The sequence below is a fragment of the Tenrec ecaudatus genome, chromosome 13 (assembly GCF_050624435.1).
Source record: "Tenrec ecaudatus isolate mTenEca1 chromosome 13, mTenEca1.hap1, whole genome shotgun sequence".
Lineage (NCBI taxonomy): Eukaryota > Metazoa > Chordata > Mammalia > Afrosoricida > Tenrecidae > Tenrec > Tenrec ecaudatus.
The window spans coordinates 87,703,364-87,726,345 of NC_134542.1; the positions used below are offsets into that span (position 1 = coordinate 87,703,364).

A 22,982-nucleotide genomic window follows, 5' to 3' on the forward strand; every position below is an offset into this window, starting at 1 on the left:
CAAAAGTAATCGTTACTATTTTAAAACCCAATCATCTAAGATTAAAAGAAAAGACTGCTACAATGGAAACAGCTGCTCTTTGCTACATTACTATCTATGTGTAGCAATGATTCCAAAGCTATACTGACTAAAAAGTACACCAAATTTATTTAATAGTGTTTCTTGAGTGTTGTTAAATAACATAGCAGATGTCTTTAGTTTTATTTATTGATCCAATTCTTGAGCTACATTGTTATAAATCCCTTTTTAAGAAATCCAAGAGCTACTAACCATTATATTTCATAATGTACAAACCAGTAAATACTAATTACTTAGAATAATACTTTACCTACTAAATATTAACATACCAAAAAACATTAACACAAAGGTTTCCATTTATGATATACATTACAGTTAATCCTAAGTATATTTTCTGGATCACTATTTTAAGTAGATTAATATAAAATGCCATAATTACACTTATTAATATTCAAGAGTTTAAAATACATATAGTATATATATGTCAAATAAAATGAGTGTTGTATTCACTAATTTGTACATTCAATGCTCGAAAATAGAACTGAATTTTGCTAAAGTGTACGGTGTTTGCTCTATTTTTTTTTTATTTTTGGCTGATATAAAAATAGAGTGAGGATTAAGGGCAACATCTGAAGAACTTGTATGTTTAAAATAATAGCTAGCAATGACAGCTGAAGGAGATGCAAGATGATTTACTCCAACCCCTCTGATTCAGATGAGAAAGCTGAAGGCAACAGTCAGTCATATGTACACAGTAAGTTAGACATGGAGCTGAGCTGGGACTGACTCTGCCCACGTCGCTTTACTGGGATTCGGGGATGTCATGCTGTACAAGTTATTTCTCAACCTGGTCTATCAGCACCTGTCAGGTTACAACGTGAAAGTTTCCTGCCCACAGCCATCCGTACTAGTTTGTTTCTTATCAAGTGTTAGTACGATGACATCTCGACGAGTTTTATGCTTTGGTCTGCTATAGGCACCCTTTCTCATAATTATTTCACCATGCTGAGCTAAAGCAATAGCAGCAGCATTTGTACATCTCTTTCAAAATATCAGTTGTTACCACTGAAGCGTCAATTCCAACTCCTCGTGACCTCACACGTGCCACTGCAGAACTGCATTCCCCAGGGTTTTCAATGACTGCTTTTCAGATTTAGGTGGACAGGCCTTTCTTACAGGGTGCCACCAGTGGACTCGAACTTCCAACCTTCTGTTTGCCCCACCCAAGGCATCCTTTCAGAACACATTGGCCTAAATAACCATCCTTGATTGTAAGCCTAAGGCAACTTTCTTGCCTTAAGCTGATAAACTTGCTTTTAAACCAAGAGATAAATTGTTTCCTCTCCGCCTTTCAAACAAAAAGGGGCATTACCAAAACCAATGCTTTTAGATGACCTAGACCTGCCCAGACAAGGGCTCCCTAGGTAACATGGTCTCAGTGCTCTTTCGGGTAGAGAGCTGGCCTTACCTGGATAAAGCAAAGCTGTGGATAGCTGTGAGGAGACCAAATCCTGACACAGCGTCGATAACAAAAGAACTCAGCACCATTAGAGAGACTCCGCTTTGCGTATCGGATTCCTTGGTGCTGCAAACACAAAACCCTAGCCAGTGTCTGAGTCACAGGGATTCACGTAAGTATGGCTGGCAAATCACAGCAAGAACCACTCAGCGGTTAAAAATTCAGAGCAGTCAAATAGTGTGCTCGGTGCAAGTGTGCAATACGGTCACACAAGTGGATGCAACCCACTACACTCGGAAAAGGTGGAATGGTGGCTCTGCGCCCATTAGATGCCAACCCTTTAGGCTGTTGTTCACAAACGTCCACTTTAAGGAAGCTTCCAGGGACGGAGTGGGGGACTCAGTAAGAAGTATGGGGGCATCTGCGGTGAACCGTGTTCTGTGACAGAATGAAATAAAGTGAGACTGAGTACTATAATATTTTCTTCATTATATATATAATATATATAATATATACTTCTTCCTGAAGTTATTAACAGAACTTTATATTTAAAAAGTATATTGGAACAAAGTGAAATTGGAGTTTGTCCTCCGGACTCCTTGTGGTATGCTAAAAGGCCCAAATGAGGGGCAGCACGAAGTTTCCCACAGATAACTGGGGCAGATGAGCTTTTAGCTCATTCTCGTGTATTGTGTCTTGAAGGATCGTAATTGCTGTCAATAGCTATTGGTCCGCATTCCCATAACTGAGATTTAAAACTGGCCTCTGTGACAGTGCATCCCCTGGGCACTCTTTCTCTTCACCGCTGGCGCTCGTCTCACTGTGCATGGGAGCTTAAGCTAAGAGAAAAGGAAAATCAGCTTCAAGTCCAGGTCTGGAGCATCTCCCTTTGTAGTCCAAGTTGGGCCAGCGTAGACACACGGCTCCAACGCTTTTTCCGCCCGTTACTTCAATGACGGTGTTTCTTCAAGGTGCTAGCCTTGGCAGGCTCTTCTTTCTGGTTACTCTCTTACTGCCCCCCAAATGTTCCTTCGCATGTATTTTACTATCACCTAATGCTTTTTTGACCTACTCTAACCTACACTTTGTTATCACACCTGGACCAACCAAGACTTAGTTTCACACTTTAATGTCTAGTTTCTTTGGATCCAATACAAAGCAATTCACACGGCTAATCTAAAAACCAGCCATTACTTTTGTTCATGCTGAGAGAGTGCCCTGTAGGGTCAAACAAACACAATTGCGCAGGTGGAGTCTTCTAGGGAGCCATCCACAGACTGGATCCTGACAACTCTGAAAAATGGGACTCTAAAGGAACACCAACTCTGCTCTGCCCCTCCTACTGGCTGTGAGGCTGCACCATTTTACCGTCACCGCGCACTGTTGGTTGACAAGGCTAACAGGGTGTAGGGGCTGTACATATCAAAATCTCACTGCAGTGGGGTTGATTCTGATGCAGAGTGGCCCGATAGGGCAGACTCGAATCTCTTCATCCAGTCTCCAAGGCTGGAAATCTTTACAGAAGCCGACTGCCACATGTCTCTCTCACCCCACAGCTGGTAGGTTCAAACTGATGACCTTTTGGTTAGCAGCTGACAACTCAAACCGCTGTGCTGCTACAAAGTGTGCCGCTTCACTGAGGGTCAGCCATTTTTCCTGAGTAAACACTCCCTGGTTTGTTGTAAGCCTTTAATTGTTGTCTAAAATTCTGATTGTGTTGATTCTAACTCTAACCCATTTGGTCAGTTTTCAGAATTGCTTTTTATGGAGAGGACTTTTGAAAGCCCTATTCCACGATCCCCCCCCCTTACACCCTACAATAAAACCAAACTTTAAAAAGAATAAAATATATTTTAAAAAAATCCAAACTCATTGTTACTGAGTCAGTGCCGACTCATAGCGACCCTGTGGGGCAGGGTAGAATGCCCCGGTGACTTTCTGAGACCATAAGTTTTTTTTTTTTCATTTTATTGGGGGCTCATACAACAATCATCATAATCCATACATACTTCAATTGTGTAAACCATATCTGTACATTCACTGCCCTCATCATTCTCAAAACATTTGCTCTCCACTTAAGCCTTTGGCATCAGGTCCTCATTTTCCCCCCTCCCTCCCCACTCCTCCTTCCCTCATGAACCCTTCATAATTTATAAATTATTATTTTGTCATATCTTACACCGCCCGTCTCCCTTCACCCACTTTCCTGCTGTCCGTCCCACAGGGAGGAGGTTATATGTAGATCCTTGTAATTGGTTCCCCCTTTCCACCCTACCCTCCTTCCTCCATCCTCCCAGTACCACCACTCTCACCACTGGTCCTGAAGGGACCATCTGTCCTGGATTCCCTGTGTTTCCAATTCCTATCCGTACCAGTGTACAGGAGTAAAAAGCCTCATCTTTCCCCTGCATCCTACAAGAGACTCCTAAACCATTTTTGCCCCACATGTTCATTTTGAAGGGCAACAATTCCTTCAAGTTGGTGGGGGTACACCTAACAAAGTCTTCTACACCATCGAGTCTCTGGCAAATCAGAACAGTTACTTAGTGCTGTTTCAAGAGTTTTCGGAAAGTTTGTTGAAGAGGCCATGTGGGCAGAGAAGCCTGGTAGAAAAACGACCCACTGCCAACAAGCTGATGCCAGCTCATGGCAAACCTCTAGGGCAGGGCAGAGCGGTCCCATGGGGTTTACAAGGCTGTGATCTTTATAGAAGCAGATGGCAGCATCTTTTCCCCACAGAGCAGATTGGGGGTTTGAACCACAGATCTTTTTGGTGAGCAGCCTAGTGCTTAGCCACGGTGTCACCAAGGATCATGAATCAAAAATCCCCCAAACCGAACTCAATTCCATCAAGTCGATGCTGACTCATAGCGACCCTCTAGAACAGGACAGAATTGCCTCTGTGGAGTTCTCAGATAGTAACTCTTTATGGGGGTAGAGAGCTTCTTCTTCGTCCCTCGGGATGGCTGATAGTTTCAAACTGCTGGCCTTTTGGTTAGCAACCGATTGCATAAGCACTCTGTCACCAGGGCTCCTTAAAGGAAACGGAAACTATCACCGCCAATTCCTCAGGCTCGCTTCTCCATCACCTCAAAAACTGTCTGATATTTTGCCAAGTAGTAAGCGAGAATTCTAAATGTTATCTTCGTATTCAAGCATGAGATCCAATCTTATGTGAATTCCATCTGTGAACACGGAAAGGAACAGATTGCAAAACTGACATGAGGATGAAAACCAAGCAGAAATGACAGCACCGCCTTTACTAACTTTACGCATGTTTAAGCGTCCAATAGTTACAGGTACTTGAGAGTAATAGGAAGCTATCAGTCAATGATAGTACACGTGATAAGCATAAAAACCCAGCAAGCTTCACAAAACAGATTTTGAGAAGCATTTCCCACTTACTACCCATATTGGAAACTACTATCTGAGCCCTCTGCTGCACGCCTGGCAACGAACCTGCCGAGAAGCATGCAATGAGCACTTCACCCGGAGCAGCACTGGCAGCAGGGGCCACAGGGACAGAAGTACTTCTGTGTGAAAGCCCTTCAGAATAGCTGACTAGGAAGCTCTAGCCAGTCAACATATTCTAGTACGAAATGAAAAAGTAAAATGCGAACTTTCCACCCAAGAAGTAAATAATAATAATGGGTAGGCAAGCAAAAAGCAGTTCTAATCTGTATTTCGCACATGGGAATTTCTCTTACTAGGAAGATGTAGCTTTCTGTTCCCATAAAGATTTACAATCTTGGAAACCCCTAAGCAGGCAGTTTTACCCTATGCAGCAGAGTAGACTCATGGAGTTGACCATGGAGTCGATGCTCATAGTAGACCTGCCCAGGAGTTTCTGAAACTACCTCTTTACAGGAGCAGGAAGACTCGTCTTTCTTCCAGGGAGCAGTTTGTGGTTTCAAACTGCTTACCTTGTGATTAGCAGTGCAAAGTATAACCCTACGCCACCAGGGCTCCTTATGCTAGTTAAAATTCTAGCTAAAGTCATGCTTTGTCTCCTTAAACCACTATCTGTTGTGAAGGAATAAAAGTTGTGTTGTGAGCGCTATTAAGACACTATATCTTAAATGTTAGCAAGAGATGATAATTACAAGCATAAGAGATAGAGATCTACCTGAAAATTCTTGCAGGAGAAAGACTGTTAGTTTTCAGCAAAAGATGGATGTGGGAGAGGGAAAAAAAGATGGATGCGATCAACTGCAGGCTTTCCTATGGGATCCGTAAGCAGTACAATGGAAGCTGCTGTTCATGCCCATTGATACCATGAAGTAACTCGGATCACTCATCCATTGTCCTATTATCTGTGCATTTCTAGGCAGTTAGGCATGTAATAGTATGTAGGCTGCATACACACCGGGCTCTCTTTCTGAGCTGCTTTTATCCACAGGCTGGATATTATTACAGGATCCCAAGTGACTGTTTTTAATTTGACTAACGAGGCTTTCCCAGAGTTCTGGCAAAGAGGTTGACATGCTTCCATGTCAACATGTGTGAGATTTTTAGTATCTGAATCCAAATAGTAATAGGAGGGGGTACTCAAAAAAGAAGATGGGAGAAGGGCCAACTAGGAGGAGCTTTCATGGTATGCATTTTTCCTGTAGGCGAGCATCAGACAACTCCTAGTTAGTGCATTCAGCGGTGTCGCTAGGAAGGTCCTCTCTGGTTACAGTGGGGTTTTTTTTTTTTTTTTTTCATAAAAGCAGTCTTATTCAAACCTTGTTTCTTGTGATGGCTGATTTAAGAGCACAGCTCATGGCTGTGAAAGTTTGCTTCCTGCTCGGGAAAATTGCCACATAAATTGTAGTGATGTGGAACACAGAGTCGAGAACAGCACTATAGAAAAACTCAAATGTACGAGTGGTTTTCTTGTTTCAAAAAAGGCGAAATGTTGATTGACGACAAACCTCATTCTGGACATCCGTCAACTTCCCAAATGGATGAAAATGTCGACGAAATTCATGCACTTGTGCTCCAAGGCTGACAATGGACCACTGAAGAGACGGGTCAGTTATCCGCACTATCTTGGAGCTCGGTTCAGTGAATTTTAACAGGAGATTTGAGAAGAAGAAGGGTCGCTGTGAAAGTTGTGCCTGCGGTTGACTGACCAGGAAAACAAGAGCGTGGTGTGGAGACATGCCGTGTTTTGAAAGAACAGCTCTGAAGCGACCCAGACTTCTTTTCCCAGAGTGAGGGGACATGAGACTATTCTTACGACACTGAAAGCAAACATCAATCAAGCCAGTGGAAGATGCCATCGTCACCTTGCCCCCCAAAAAAGCCCTTCAAGTGAAATCAAAGATCAAGGTGATGCTCATTTGTTTTTTAAATGTGAGGGGGATAGTGCATTTGGAGTTCTTTCCACCAGGTCAGACTGTTAATCACACATTCTGTTTAGAAGTTCTGAAATGTGACAAAAAAGGCCTGATTTGTGCAAGTGGGGGACTGGTTTTGCCATCACGAAAATGTATCTGCTCACACAGCCATCTCAATGCACCAGTTCTGGGTAAAAACCACCATACCGCTCTTATTACCCTGACCTCACTACAGGCAACGTCTTTTTGTTTCTGGGAATGAAGAGGGACAAGAAAGGACAGGGATTTGATGACATAGAACAGATGAAGAAAAAAATTAGGAAGGTGCCATCAGCCATCCAAACAGATGAGTTTGAAAAATGTCCCCAATAAAGGAATGGCAGATTTGACAAATGCATTAAGTATAATCGTGAGTACTGCATATACTCGAGGATAAGGCAACCCAGATATCAGCCGAGGCATCTACTTTTACCACAAAAAAACTGCATTAAATAAGTGCTGAAAGACTCGACCAGAAAACACTCCTAAGAGTCAACAAACAGACCTTGAACTATTTACAGACTTTTCCATTTTTTGTCATTGTTGTTGTTGTCATAGTTTTGTTTTCTTTTGTCACTTTGTTTTGCTCTGTCTCGGTTTTTTGTGCATATTATTATCTCTGCAAGTTTAGCTAGATAAGATAGGCTGGATAAACAATCTGGGGGAGAAAAACAACGGGACCTATGATTCCAGGGGGACATGGGAACAACAAGTGATCCAAAAATCAGTGGCAAGGAGGGTATAAGAGGCCTTGTAGGGATTGATCAAGAGTAATTTAACTGAGAGGAATTACTGAAACCCAAATGAAGGCTGAGTACAATAGTGGGGCAAAAGGAAAGAAGAGGAAAGAATTAGGAGGCAAAGGGCATTCATAGAGGTCTAAATACAAGCATGTACATATGTAAATATATTTATGTATGATAATGGGGATATAGATCTATGTGCATGTATTTATAGGTTTAGTATTAAGGTCTCAGAAGGACATTGGGCCTTCACTCAAGTACTCCCTCAATGCAAGAACACTTTGTTCTATTAAACTGGCATTCCACAATGCTCACCTTCCCCACATGATTGCTGAAGACAAATGTGTGCATAAGCAAATGTGGTGAAGAAAACTGATGGTGGTTTGCTATCAAAAGATATAGTGTCTGGGATATTAAAGGCTTCTATCTAGCTCAGAAGCAGCAAAGCCCACATGGAAGAAGCATACCAGCCTGTGTGATCACGAGGTGTCAAAGAACAAAAAATCGTATCATTCTGAATGAGGGGGAGTGCAGATTGAGGATCCAAAGTCCATCTGCAGGCAACTGGACATCCCTTACAGAAGGGTCATGGGGAGGAAATCAGCTAGTCAGGGTGCAGTGTAGCAAAGATGAAACATACAACTTTCCTCTAGTTCTTAAATTCTTCCTCTCATGATCCCAATTCTACCTTACAAATCCAGCTAGACCAAAGGATGTACACTGGTACAGATAGGAACTGCAAACACAGGGAATCCAGGACAGATGATCCCTTCAGGACCAGTGCTGAAAGGGCAATACCAGGAGGGTGGAAGGGAAGATGGAGTAGAAAGGGGGAACCAATTATAAGGATCTACACATAACTTCCACCCTGGGGGATTGGCAACAGAAAAATGGGTGAAGGGAGACATTGGACAGTGTAAGATATGACCAAATAATAATTTATAAATTATCAAGGGTTCGTGAGGAAGGGGGAAGTGGGGAGGGAGGGGATAAAAATGAGGAGCTGATACCAAGGGCTCAAGTAAAAAGCAAATATTTTGAGAATGATGAGAGTAACAAATGTATAAATGTGCTTGACACACAATGGATGGATGTGGACTGTAATGAGTTGTACGAGCCCCCAATAAAATTATTTAATAAATAAATAGATAAATGTGCTGGAAAACTTGGCTTATACACGAGTAAATATGGTATTGTGAAGGTTGTTTTGTTAAAAAAAATTAAATACATAGCTTGTGAAAAGGAGGGGGGTTGTTTCTGGTTTGGGGGCACCCCCTTGTATAGGAAACGAAGAGACATTTTTTTCTCTTTCAAAAAATAATTTCAAACAGTCTTCTAAATGCTTCAGATAGCATGTAAATTTCTCCCAATAAATAAGAGTAATTAGAACTCCCTTGAAAAGTAATGTCAGGGTTCAACCCAACTGGAATCCAAAATCAACTGAGAATGTCACATCGTTTCGTTTAATAGACTAGACTCCTTTGGTTCCAATATTTGGGCTAACAGAACTATAACCAAGATTTGGGGTTTTAGGTTTCCTCTCTCTTACTCACTAGCCTTCAGACATGACATCACTTGGACATATTTTTCTACCAATTAAACATATAAAATATATGATGTTTTAAAATGAGCCCAGCACTTACTTTTCTGTCTCCACAGCCAAAAGAAACAGAGCTGAATAGTTGGATCCATATAGTTTACAGTGAGGTAGAGGTTGAGACAGAGACAGAAAGAGAGAAGTAAACAAAACCTTTTTTTCCCTCCTTTTTAACTGATTTGAGTGAAAGCTTAACGAGAAAATTGGCTTTACATCCAAAAGGTCATCCTGCTTGGTGACACTGATGGCAATACCCCAGTGTGAGAGCACGATTCCTGTTTCTCCCTGGGAGTGAACGAAACTGTAACTTTTGAAAATCCGTTATTGACGTTTTCTGTTTATCTGTCTGTAATTCCCATGGAAGGATCAAGTGACTGCTAGAACAGCTCTGGTCAAATTAAAAGGTTTAAAGGCATGGTTTTCGTTTGGAGTGAGCGGATGAACTGGGTGCCAACATATCCTAAGCGCACCACACCATGATTGTTCTGAACTGTCAGTATATACTTTGTGAAGGCATGTGCTAGGACGTGACTAATCAGTCGGGATGTAACTTGTGCAAAAGGGTCCAAGGAAACTATCTCTCATCTGTGGCCTATCAATACTAATCTTTCGATGCCCATCCCAAATTATCCCCCTCTTTTCACTGGATCCTTGTCAGTGAGCTCAAACTACGATTTCACAGTCTGGACTTTAAAACACTTCCTAAACTGGTTCTAAACTTCTACTCATTATTTCCTAAATAACCCGTGCACAAATGACCATGAAACCACTACACACTCACCACTCTGCCGACCTCTCCTCTTTCCGATCCACTCTTGTGGGTATGACTCACTACTGTTCCACATCCAAACCAAATCTCAAGAATATTTCCGAGCTTTCGTTATTGACGGTACCTCCAGAAGGAGCTCTGGTGGCATAGTGGTTACACATTTATTGGTCTGCTGACTGCAAGGTTCATAGTTTGAGACCACCAGCCCTTCCATGGAAGAAAGCTGGGGCTCTCCGCTCCCATCAAGAGTTAGTCTTGGAAACTCACAGAGGCAGTTCTATCCTGCACAGAAGGTAACGATGAGTGCATCGATTCGATGGAAGTTGACTTTTGACTTTGGACTAGCCTCTGAATTTCTATGTGAGTCAGAACCGGTTGGGAGGGAGTGAGTTTGATTTGGGGGTTCTTTTTGAGTGTACTCATATGACATGAAACATGCTACTGTTTGGGACACAGAAGTGTAATGCGTTACATACAGTGTGATCTTAGATAAAGACATCATGGTATAACAGAATGAAAGCAGAAGACTTTGATTATATTTCTTGACTCACTTACAAGTTATGGTATAATTTCTCTCAGCCTCACTTTCCTTACTGATAAGGCAGGCTTAATAATTCTTCAAGCTCCCATAATTTTCAAGACAAATGATTATATTGAGTATGACAAAATCCTTTATCAGCCATGACTCTCATAGACCGTATTATTTAAACATCTTGGTGAAACCTCAGAACTTAGCCAAGTATCCTTTACCTGCCACGCGTAGATCACATTTGCAGATGATGGCACTTGATTACAGCTACAGGAATTGCTGACTCACTTTAGTGTTTAATCCTGTATAAAACCATTGGCATTAAGTTGATCCCCACTGATAGGGACCCTACAAGACAGCGTAGAACTGTCCCTTATAGTTACCAAGAGTGTAAATCTTTCTGCCATATCTTTCTCCCCGGAGCAACCAGTGAATTCAAACCAATGACCTTCTGATTAACAGTCAAGGGCTTAAACCACTGTACCACTGATTACCCACTACGCATTTTGCCAAGTGCTTCACAGAAATTGCTATTTTCATCTCCACAACATAGGACGCAGGTCCTAGAGCCTATCATCTCCCCCAACATGACAATGTGAGCGATGGATCACCCACCACGCACTGGACAGACTGTCCTGCTTGCCCACTTCTACACCGTCTTAGAGAGGGATCCAACGAAGAGGTAGAACAAGTTGAGTCAATCTGCGAGTCGGATCTGCCATATCTCGCACTCACAGACCCTTATGAAGACTGTCACCGTTCTCACTAGCAGGACCATTAAAACGAGCTCCAAGCTAAAAAGAGTTGGAATGCACACTCTTAGCCCAAACACATGATTCTCTTTTACGACTTCAAATAGCAACAACCACCAAAAATGTGAAACTCTGAAACATAGCAATGCAACACTTTTAACCTTTTAGACTACGAACATGCTAAAAAGAAAACCAGGAAGCGTATAGTTACTGTTTTTTGGGGGTTTTTTTTGGAAAGTCTGGAATACTTAGAAAGTTTCCACTTTATATAGATAGATGGTAATTGCATTTTTCTGCACCCTCCAATCTTCACGTCAGCAGTCCATCACACTAAAGACTAGCTTCATTGTTTCCCCTTCAGAAATAATCTTCAGAAATGTCTTAGCGTGTCTCCCTATGACAGCATTTATAGCATCCTTCTCCCTCCGCTGTTACAGTGCTTTCGCTCCTAAATTAGGTGTTAATAAATATTTTAATTGGCATCTGCCACTTAATCTGGTGAACAGAAACAACATCAAATCTTGAGAAGAATTTTCAAATCTACAATGGAGCTTCAAAAAGCCTCTGGAGAATTTCCATTATTTATTAATTCAATTTTTCTATGAATTTTCTGCAGTTACCTTGTTTTTGTTTGCTTGTTTTTTGAAAATGTCTTTAGGTGGGAGGCTAGGGAAATAGTGGATCAGATTCTTCAATATTCTTCCATGAGGAAAGTTAAAACAAATGAAGCCAAGGGGAAGCTATCCATGTAGCATACAGATGACAACACTTAATAATAAGGCACATAAAATGACCCAGTTTATTTTGTATAATTTGCAATGAGGGAGTAAGGATGATAACCATTTAAAAAATTACATTCCTAATTTACATAATCTGTCAAAAATAAAGTCAGGCAAATTGAATTCAGCATCTTTGCTATAAATCAAGATAAGAAGTCCTTCAGCTTTCTGACTACAGATTTCAAAGATCTCTACACTGATGGTTTCACATTAGAGTTTAAGTAATTTTTTTCCCTAAAACCAATAAAAATTGCAGGTAAAAATCTACTTATAAAGATAAAAGAACTTGTAAATGTTTAAAGGAGCTGCAATTTTCTTACATGTGCATTTTATAATCAAGATGGTCCAGAATGGATCTTCCAATATTGGTATGTGCTAAGATTGTTCCACAGAGATGAGAAACATTACTATGCTTGTTTGTTTTCTTCCTCAATAGCTACTGGTATATAATTCACATATCAAAAGATTCAGTAGTTCAATCACATCAATCGTATCACCACTAGTACAATCAGTTTTAGAACATTTTCTTCATTTTTTCCCACTTATTAATTTTTTAAAATCACTTTATTGGGGGCTCTTACAGCTCTGATACCAATCCTTATATCAATTGTATCAAACACATGTGTACGTATGTTGCCAACATCTTTTAAAAAATATTTTCTTCCTACTTGAGTCTTCGGTATCAGCTCTTCGTTTATTTTTCCTCCCTCCCCTTCTCATGAACCCTTAATAATTTATAAATTATTAGTATTTTCATATCTTACTGTCTCCCTTCACCCACATTTCTGATGTTCTTCCCATGGGGGGGGGCGCGATCGGGAGGCAGGATGTGGTTTGACGTCAATCATTGTGATCGGTTCCCCCTGTGAACATTAGTACTTAATGCAATGAACGATAGGAGTTTGTAACCTAAACATGCAAACAGATTTGCCAGAACTCAATACTTCCTTGAAGAGGAAGGCCTCAGAGCCTCACCTCACAGAGAGCTGAACAAATGACACCTGAGAGCCCACCCAGCTTCCAACTTTTTTGCTTTAACTGAAAGCTCTGTTCTTTTAGTCACTCACAAACAAAACTTTCTCGTTCCTTTATCCCTTCAACTAAAAATAAGTTTGGAATGTCTCATATTTGGCCTTTGAGCTATATTCTGAATTTCAATAACTCATGTTTAGATCCAAGTCTTAGCTGTTTTGGCAACCTTTTCCTCCAATCACCATTGAATACAGCCGCCAGACCTAGATGATTAAGAACACTGATGAGTTACTACAAACAACTCCCCATTCCATTGTCTACAAAATAAAAACTAAAAGATGAAATTCAAGATGAACTTTTATAGAAGGTCTCGCTTTACTGGATCCCTGGGTTCTTTAAATATACATTTTACATCAGTTAAAAAGCATCATAAAAATAAATAACTGAAATGCAAAAAGACTTGCTCTTTCACCCTATCTTTCCTTCTGTAAAAGTAGCCGAAACTAGTTTAACTTTCTTTTCGACTTATCCTCATTGGTAAACAAGGAAAAATAAAATTGGATAAGTACCTAATTTTCTGTTCTTCTCTTGCAATTTATTTAGGAAAATGCATATTATTTTCTATATAGCTGCAAAAGATACCATCCTATTGACCAGGACCTATACTAGTTCATCTGGCATCTTTGTGTGAACTATGAAAAGGTACAATTTCAAGAAAGGATTAACAAAAAGCACTGTCAGCAAGGACCAGGGATTGGTGAGCAGAACTCCCTGCCCTGCCTGCTGTTTGTGGGCCTGAACACATTGATATGCAAACACTATATTTACTGGGAGTGGGAAATCCTCCTCCCTAATCATAAATAGACAAAATAGCAAAGTAAGTGAACTTATTTTAAATTCTGTCCCCTGCATCTAGTACTTTGATCCCAAGGAAATTGCCAAACTACTTGCTTCATGTTTCTCCTACTGATAACAGTAGCAGCTACCTCATAGGAACAGTGTGAGAAGTTACACAAGGCTCTTGAGTCAGTCCTTAGCAGAAAGAGCACACGTAATAAATGATTTGGGTGCCAATTAAAAATACATCAATTGTATGTGGATATCCATTTTTAAATAGTTAAAAAAATTACTTCCTTGAAAAACATTGGGATTCCTGTGTTAAAATATATCAACAAAGTCTAAATTTGAACTGTTTCTCTCTTCATGTGAATCCACTAAATATTTTGCGGTAACCACTTAGATAATGACAGTTCATGAAAGGCTATTCCATTGCAACAATAATCTCAGGGCGAAGAAACTGTGTTCTGGGGAGCGTAGGAACAAGTACCTATGGCATTTAACCCATTAAAGGGGAGGCCGACCTTGGTTTCCTTGGCACTGTGGAAAGGGCAGTGGGATGAACTACAAGGCCTCTTCCATTTTTGCATGCCTTTGACTCTAGCTTTCTGCGACAGGACCCTCCAACTCCATCAGAAGCCCTCTATTCCCTTTTCTTTCTTTTTTCCTTTCAAATAAACAGGACAAGGGAAGACAACTACAAAGGCGTATCATCTGGATGAAGGAAACCATTAGCACAAGGTCATAACGGAGTCCAAGAGTTTGCTGGGATATACAGCTTTAAAAAGGACATGGGAGGTCGAAGACGACTGCTACATAAATAGTCAGTGGCAGATCAATAAAACATAGTTACTGGTGGGACTCCCACACAGGGATCGGGGCCATGAGTAGGACACATGCATTATTTATGAGGAGCTTACAATATTGGTCCTGAGGCTGCCTGAGGTTGTTACGTCATAGCTCAAGACGAGGTACAGGAATCTCTATCAAGGATACACCCAAGAAACCCTCTATTCTTGAAAGACCAGGTTCCTCCTTCTTTCCCCAACATGCCCAATCTCTAAGGTGTTGCTTCTGCTTTCACTGTACCCCCATCTGGAGATTTGGGGCATACTGTGGACCAACTCTGGCCATCACCCAGAGCGCCCTGCCTGAATTATGCCCCTTCTGCATGACCCTACGTTAGTGCTCCATCCCTTTCTTAAAAGGCTTGGGGAATTTACATCTATTACCTACGACACTTCTAATTCACATCTAATGCATTAAACTTGACGTTCTTAAAAGTTAAACATTAATTTTTCTTGCATCTGAAATATTGCTGCCTTTGCCTTTATCCATGTAATATGATTTATGTTCATATATGGCATAGTGTATTTTAGCTAGATCCACAGTCACGTTGAAAGAAATCTACCACAACTGAATGCGCACCAGGCACTACACTTAAGATACTAGACATATCATTTTGAATGCCTAGAATATAATATCAAAATACAAAGAGAAGGGTGTATGTCAACACTGGAATTTGATTCTACAGTCTGGTAATTTAGAACAGAGTATCTTTCTTTTAAGTTTTAAAATTTCCTGAAATCTTGCTTTTCCATCTAACTCTATCTAGTCCATTTTGCAGAGGGATTTAGGGTAAGACTGCTGTATCAATATTGTTATCTTGAGATTAGGGTAGTGTACTAAAATCTACACTGGAGAATACAAAGCGTATGCTAACTGAACAAAGACATCGGAATAAAGAATCTCTACAAAATATAAATAGCCATTTTCTTTCACAAAAATTTGCAATGCTAATAAAAATACAACATACCTTACAGTTCTAATTCCTAAGATGAGAAATCATAATATGATAACAGTGTGTACCGGAGTTTAAAAAGCAGTGTGGGCTTTATCTCAATGGAGGGTTAATGGCACTAAGCCGTGAGGTTATCATATTATAACATGGAGGGCAGCGGTAATACCCTGCCACCATGCCCTCTGAGCTCTCTTGGGTGTCGTGTTCACCCGTGACTTACGAGATGTTCCGGTCTGCAGCCTCGTCCCCAGTGTGTACCCTGAAGCTGCTCCAGAGGCAACAGGGTGAGAAGCAGCTCTGGTGGCATTTGAATGGAAGACGCTCAGGCAGAGAAACCACTCTGAAGGTGGTGTAAGAGATAAATGAGACCGGAGGGAGGTGAGTCCACAGAGAGGAGAGAAGACAAAGAAGAGGAGGAGACAGTAAGAAATGAGATGGCAGATTGAGACATGAAGGACGACAAAAAGAAAGCCAAAAGGTGAAGTAAGTATGGGGAGCGGAGAAGGAAAGGGAGAGACAAGGAGGAGGAGGAGGAGGAAGAGAAAAAAATACGTGAACAACCTTGGGGTATACGAAAAGCAACATGTACCACATGCCTGCACTTCTGGTTCCCGTTTTCATGTCACAGAGTGACCAAATGACCAACTACAGAATTGGAATCCAGGCACAAAGCCATGAACACAGAACCTCCATGCGTCACTTTTAAAACAAACAAGGATTCACACTTGAGGTCAACAAATGGCTTGAAAGTTACTGCCATATGGATTTCCTTGAGTTACTAGAAACCATGAAGCAGAGGCAAAGGAAACTCAAGTGACTCGTGGGTGGGTGTGAAACTGTGCGAACACACACAAAGGAGGAAGATGATGTTGGTTTCTGCGGTGGTCATCTTCACGCACACCTCCCGCCCCAGTGTCATACAGTTCTCCCGTGGTTTTCAGGACGGCTTGTCCGCCTTCTTCTATCGTCACTCCTTCAGTATTCCTTTCCAATTTAAACTGAACTGTAGTGAGCTCCCCCTTGAGCTGGTTAAGAAGCAGATCAAGCTGCCCCTGGGAGGCCCTGGACCCCTCTTCAGACCCAAAGTGCCTCCCATTTCCCTGCTGCCTCCACTCTACTGGAAACAATACAGAAACTCAAAAATATGCATAATGAGTTATTAACTGGATAAGGGAGTCATTGGTCTGATTCTTTCCAGTTAAAGAAGGATGGAAAACCAAATTAAAATGTGTTTTTTTTTTACATTTCGCCCTGTACATATAATTAGTCCTGTCCTAGTTGTGGACATTTCAAGTGACAAGGTGGTCAAGTTCTCAACTTCTCTTAACAGAGTGGTGTTTCAGACAGGAGAAACTAGAAGGGAATCCGTCAGAGAAAATATAAGGTTTATAACTGAAGCTCATCTAACCAAAGAAATGCCACTTAAAGGCTCTTGTTAATGCAATGATCAATCCAGTATTTGGTGCCTATTACCCCCCAAAAAAACAACAAAAAAACAAGTCCTAAGAAATCACCTTGAAAACAAACCACATACCTGAGCTCCCAGCGAAAGAAAGTGGGGGTGGAGAGAGGATGAATAGCAACAAGGGGCTCTTTGGATCCTCAAACCACAAAGCACTGCCTTTACCCAGGAAATAGTGCCTACATTACCATATCAACATCCTCCTGGTTTCAGAGGTGTGTGTTCCTCCGGGGATTATTAAAAGTTATAAAATACTCCTGATTGACGACCCCATGAATGCCCTGAGAAACATTCACTCTGAATCAATGCGAATGAAAAGAGAGGTGTGGCAAGAGACATCAGCACATCACCCAGAAGCATCAGAGTACCCCTGGCGTGTCTCCTGCAACCGGCCTGCTAAGGAGAGGAACTTACCGTAGCGCAGAATGTCTTCCCGCGCGGGACACACTGTTGCCCACGGGTGAGGGCAGGTTGCTCCCTCTGTGCAGGTCCTCAATGGACCTGCTCCAAGGCTTTGACTTGTCCATGGAGCTCTCCACGGCGCCTTCCATGCTTTCAAAGTCAAAGCTAAAACAAAGCACAAAAGGCACAGCGGACTTAGAAATTCACATCCACACAAAAAGGCAGGTGCACCCGGTTTTACTCTTCCCTATTTCACAACGTCACCTGAAGCTGGAGAGTCACTGCTAAAAAAGGGAAAAACTGAAAAGGGAAACACAAAAGAATTTCCACAGGCTCAGGGTTAACTTCAAAAACAGAGTGACAAATACTACACCTGGCAAAAGAAGGCGTGAAGAAAAGCAAACCTTAAATACTGATGTATTATTTGCCCCTCATTGTAAGACATGCTGAACTTACCCATTACTAACTCTGCTACAGTGGGAGGGGGAGAAAGAGAGAGAGAGAGAGAGAGAGAGAGAGAGAGAGAGAGAGAGAGAGAGAGAGAGAGAGAGAGAGAGAGATCCCACAGCTGTCTTCATTTTGCTTTAACAAGTCAATATGGTAGGCTTATCCTAATTTATTCCTACCCATCAATTTTCACTGAGCATTTTCTCCCAGTGCGTTGGCAAGCATTCTTTTCCAACCATATGTGATACATTACTATTGAAACTATGGATTTGCTTTGATTTTGGAATCTCTTCCCAATGTGGTACTCTTTAAAGTCGGATGGCTATTTCTCTGACATTTTTTGAGGTTATTACTCATGTTAACCATGTTAGAATAAATGGCAAGTTAAGTTGCTCATTCTTGTATAATTTTAGGAACAAAGTTTTTAAACAGACAAGCCTTTGTGTTCCATGCATCTCTTCCCTCCCAAAGTCAGTCACTCTGCTTTCTCTAAAAAGTCACACAAAAAAAGAAAACATCTTATTCATTGCTTCTATTCTAAGTTTTACCAAACACCACCTGATCTGACAGTACCGCAAACAGAAGGCAGCTTAAAGAGAGCTATAATTCATGTCCTTGGGAACATTTTAGAGAGTACTGCAGATGAAAAAGCAGTCGTAAAAAAAGCATTGCGAGTAAAACATATGCTTGCCAAAATAAGAATGGTGCTGTTGGTTTTTTTTAAGGTGCCATCGAGTTGGTTCTGGTCCAGAGCAATCCAATGCACACCAGGAAGAAATACTGCACAGTCCTGAGCCTTCCTTGCAACTGCTCCTATGTTTGAGCCCACGGTTGCAGTCACTGGATCAACCTATCTGCTTGAGGGCCTTCCTTTTTCAGGCTTCCACTTTGCCAAGCATGATGTCCTTCTCCAGGAACAGGTCTCTCTGACAAGTGTCTAAGATGATATCTAAAGAGCACTGTGGCCATACTTCTTCCTAGACAGGTAAGTTTGTCTTTTTAGCAGTCAGTCCAGGGTACTTTCAATATTCTTCTCCAGCACCACAATTCAAATACACGGAATCTTTTTAAGTTTTCCTTATTCAATGTACAACTTTCATATTCACATGAGGCAATGGAAAACACCATGATTTGGGTCAGGCACACCTTAGTCCTCAAAGTAACATCCTTGCTCTTCCAAACTCTACAGTGGTCTTGTGTAGCAGATTTACCTAAGGTAATACATCTTTTGGTCTGTTGACTGTTGCTTCAATGAGCATTGGTTCTGGACCCAAGCAAGACAGAATCCTTGACAACTTCAACCTTTTCTCCATTTTATCATGGTGCTACCTATTGGTCCAGTTAGGAAGATTCGAGCTTTACATTGAGTTGTAATCCATACTGAAGGTTGGAATCCTTGAGCTTCATCAGCAAAGGTTTCAAGTCCTCCTCATTTTCAGCAAGCAAGGTTGTGCCATCTGCATATTGTAGGTTGTTAATAATCCTTCCTTGGTTTTAAATCATGCAGTATTATTCCCTTGTTAGGTTCACACAACTACCTGTTGATCCATATCCATGCACAGGTTCTGCAAGAGCACAGTGAAGTGTTCTGGAAGTCCCATGCTTCTCGAGGTGATCTATAACTTAGTGTGGTCCCCACAGTGGAATGCCTTTGCACAGTCAACGAAACCCAAGCAAACATCTCTCTGCAATTCTCTGTTGAGTCACGATCCGTCTCACTTCAGCCATGATGCCCCTTGTTCCATATCCTCTTTCGAATATGGCCTGAACCTCTGGCAGCTCCCTGTCAATGTACTGCTACAACTATTTTTTCGAATGATCTTCATTAAAATTTTACTTGCATGCTCTATCAACCATATTGTCCTGTAGTTGGAGCATTCGCTTTGGTCACAGATATGGATCTCTTCTACTCAGGTGGCCAAGTAGCTGCCCTCCAAATTCCCTGGCAGAGACAAGTGAGTGCTTCCAGTGCTTCATCAGCTTGCTGAAACATTTTGATTGGTATTCCATCAATTCCATTATGAATGGTATGTTATCATAAAACCAGATGTTGCTCTCCATTGATTAAATGCGAATTCAGATAGTAGAGACTGCTGTAAAGAATCGGTTTATGGGTCTAACCACAGACACTTTTGTCATAGCTTTGAACGCAGGTAGCAGTGCTAGGCAGAAAGAGGTCAAAGTAGATCATTAAATATATCTTTAATTAAAAACCATAGAAATTTGTAAGATGCCATCCTAAGTGGCGAAGGGACCCCCTCATGCCTATTGTATTTGTGTATCAGATATCATGCTCCTCTCAGTTTCCCCTTTCCTTTCACACAGAAGGAAATACGAATACCCATTCTAAGAGCGCTCTTACTTTCAAGAGGGAAGTAATTAATCATTGTTTCAGATTCCAAGAGCTCGGAAAGTGTCTCAAATGCTGAAGAATGATAGAAACAGTCCTGATTGTTTGTTGGCTAGTACTTTACACTTCAAGTAATGGAAGTCCTTCCCAGTAATACTTCCTTTCCTCATTGGTCCCCATTGGGCCACTTTTGGGAGAGCTGGTTTCCAACTACTATTATGATGTACGTGAAGGGTTAATAACAGCATACATTCGCACATAGCATGCGATTCTTTTCCTCCATTCCTTAAGTTACTTAGCCCTTCCATAATTCCGTAAATACCACTCCACATTCCAAGGCAGGTGGCAGGGTAATATTTGTTTTATCATATCATACAAGTATAAAAAGATTAGCCGTTTTTGACGTAATACAGATAGATTAAAAAACATCCTGTAGAAGTTCATGCTATAAAACTAGAATGAAATTTCAGAGAAAAACATATTGGGAAGAATCTGTTTATTGTTTTTTCTTAATCTAGACAATATAATGTCTGAGAGGGCTCAGAGCTGAAACTCATCAAGTGAGTTTCAGTGAACACTTCAGTTTCTGCATCTGTAATATCGGAGCAATTACAGCTTTCTCCTCACAAATTCTTGGGGAAGGGATAAGAGAGCATCTGGTTAGGGTTTGGGACTTTGGAATAAGTCATTATATATATGTATAAATAATCCTCTTAAAAAAAGATATGAGTGATAAAAACCCTACCCAGAATGAAATTACTTTTAACTGAATTAAATATATGATTTTATTTCCTAAGTTTCTGTGTAGGCGTACATCTGGATATAGTGGATACTACGATGCATTTTTTTATCAAGGGACGAAAAGTGAAAAAACAATCTCATTCAAATGTACACTTTAAAGGCCTGTTGTCAGTCACTCCAGAAGCCTAGCAAATGGGGAGGATTTTAAGAAGAAAGATTAAATAAGTTATTTTTGTTTTGTTTTGTTTTTCATTTCGGCCTCAGTTTTTTTTTGGGGGGGAGCCTAAAGGACACAAGTGTACATAAAATAAAGTCTTGTTTGCCTCTTTCTGCAGTTAAAATGTGTTCATTACCTACTTTCGTAATCATTTTTCTATGCATTTGCTCTCAAGCAAACTCACTCATTGCCACTAATCCACTCTGGTTCCAACGACCCACAGGACAGGGAAGAGCTGCTCCCGTGGGCTTCTGATGCAGGATCTCCTTGCAAGGGTAGAAAGCCTCATCTATCCAGGGAGCGGCTACTCTTGCCATCAGCAGGCTAGCACATACCCACCATGCTGTCAGGGCCCCTACGCACTTACTAGTGAGTACAAATGTACACACCTGTGTAGTGTACCAGATTTTAAAGCACACACTCTCTGCCTTAGCCCGTAATGATACATCTTAAGTCTCTCTCAATAACTGGTAGGGTATTCTACTTTACATGTATCTGTATGAATATGTATGTGTGCATATATGAATATATGAAGCCCTAAAGGAACTCATTTTCAAATAAGTATTCCTTTTCAAATTAGTTTTTCTCTAGGGGTTATTTTTAATCACCTGTCTTATTTCTGCTTTAAAACATTTCTAATACAAATTATGTGATTTGTTTTAAGCTACCCAAACCCAGACACAAACCTCCTGAAAGCCTCCCCCATCTGCTTCTGGGCTCTGCGACTACCTAACATTCAGAAGCCAACGAGCCACGTTATACTTACGTTACTGCATACTGGGCAAACGACAGATATTCCACCAGAACATCAAGACCTTTGTTTTCTTCGTTCAAAAACTCTCTGACCCACCTGTTGGGGGAGGAAAACACCATCATTACATGCCAATAAAACTATTTTTTTTAAGTTGAATCCCTAATTCAGGTCATACGCAAACACTAACTTAAAATAAAGACAGGTATAAATGTAACAGCTAAAAGATAAGTCAATGCTGTCTTGAAAGACAACACAGGAATAAATCTTCATGAGCTTAGGCTTGGAAATGGATTCTTAGATATGACAAGAAAGGTATAAGGGACAGAAGAATGAAACAAAAATAGAAACAAAAAATTGGACTTCATCAAAGTAACAGGAAATTGTGATGCAAATGATATCATTCAGATATATATGTATATAATTTTTTAAAGCCTACAGAATCCAAGGGTGGAGAGACAGGTTCATCTCATGTCCTACCACGAAAAGGATGCAAAAGGAAGTTTGGTTTCTCCATCGGAAGCACTGACTATGGAGCAGGCCTTGGTTATGGCACTCTAGGTAGGAACTCTGAGATAAAGCAACCAGGAACACGACATTTCAAAGTGCAAGGATAAATAGAAGGGAAAAGCATACATGTGTCCCAGTTCACTGTGTTTCTTGGAGTCTTAAGACAACCTGGATGAAACTTTCTGAAAAAGGAGCATACTAAATGTGCATTTTGACCACAACTGATCCACAGGCTGCTGGTGAAGAAGCCAAGATTATACAGGGAACACGGCCGGCTGGGGACATGACAGCATAACCACTGAGACCCAGGCTTGATTCCAAATCCACGTTCATCTCCTTGGCACATGAAGTGGTAAGAAACACTAAACTAGCCAGCAACAGACCAGTGTTTATGGGCTTCTAGAAATTCAATAGGTATAATAATTTGCTTAATTTTTTCCATGACTGTGAAACTTTCTTAGAAGCTGCAAGCACCACATGCCA

General features: G+C 41.0%; 1 protein-coding gene across 7 annotated transcripts in view; it reads right to left on the minus strand.

Annotated features, from left to right (window-relative positions):
- The window catches only part of FMNL2 (formin like 2), a 336,609-nt gene that overhangs the window by 68,998 nt on the left and 244,629 nt on the right, over positions 1-22,982 (minus strand). For 4 of the 7 annotated variants that reach the window (XM_075529755.1, XM_075529757.1, XM_075529756.1 and 1 more), the window contains exons 5-6: positions 22,005-22,088; positions 17,496-17,648 (exon numbers count right to left, since the gene is read on the minus strand). In XM_075529755.1, the coding sequence (XP_075385870.1) occupies positions 17,496-17,648; positions 22,005-22,088 (237 nt within the window). Of the gene's footprint in view, positions 1-15,839; positions 15,960-17,495; positions 17,649-22,004; positions 22,089-22,982 lie in introns of all 7 variants that reach the window. The other 3 variants (XM_075529752.1, XM_075529754.1, XM_075529753.1) reach the window with 1 other exon arrangement.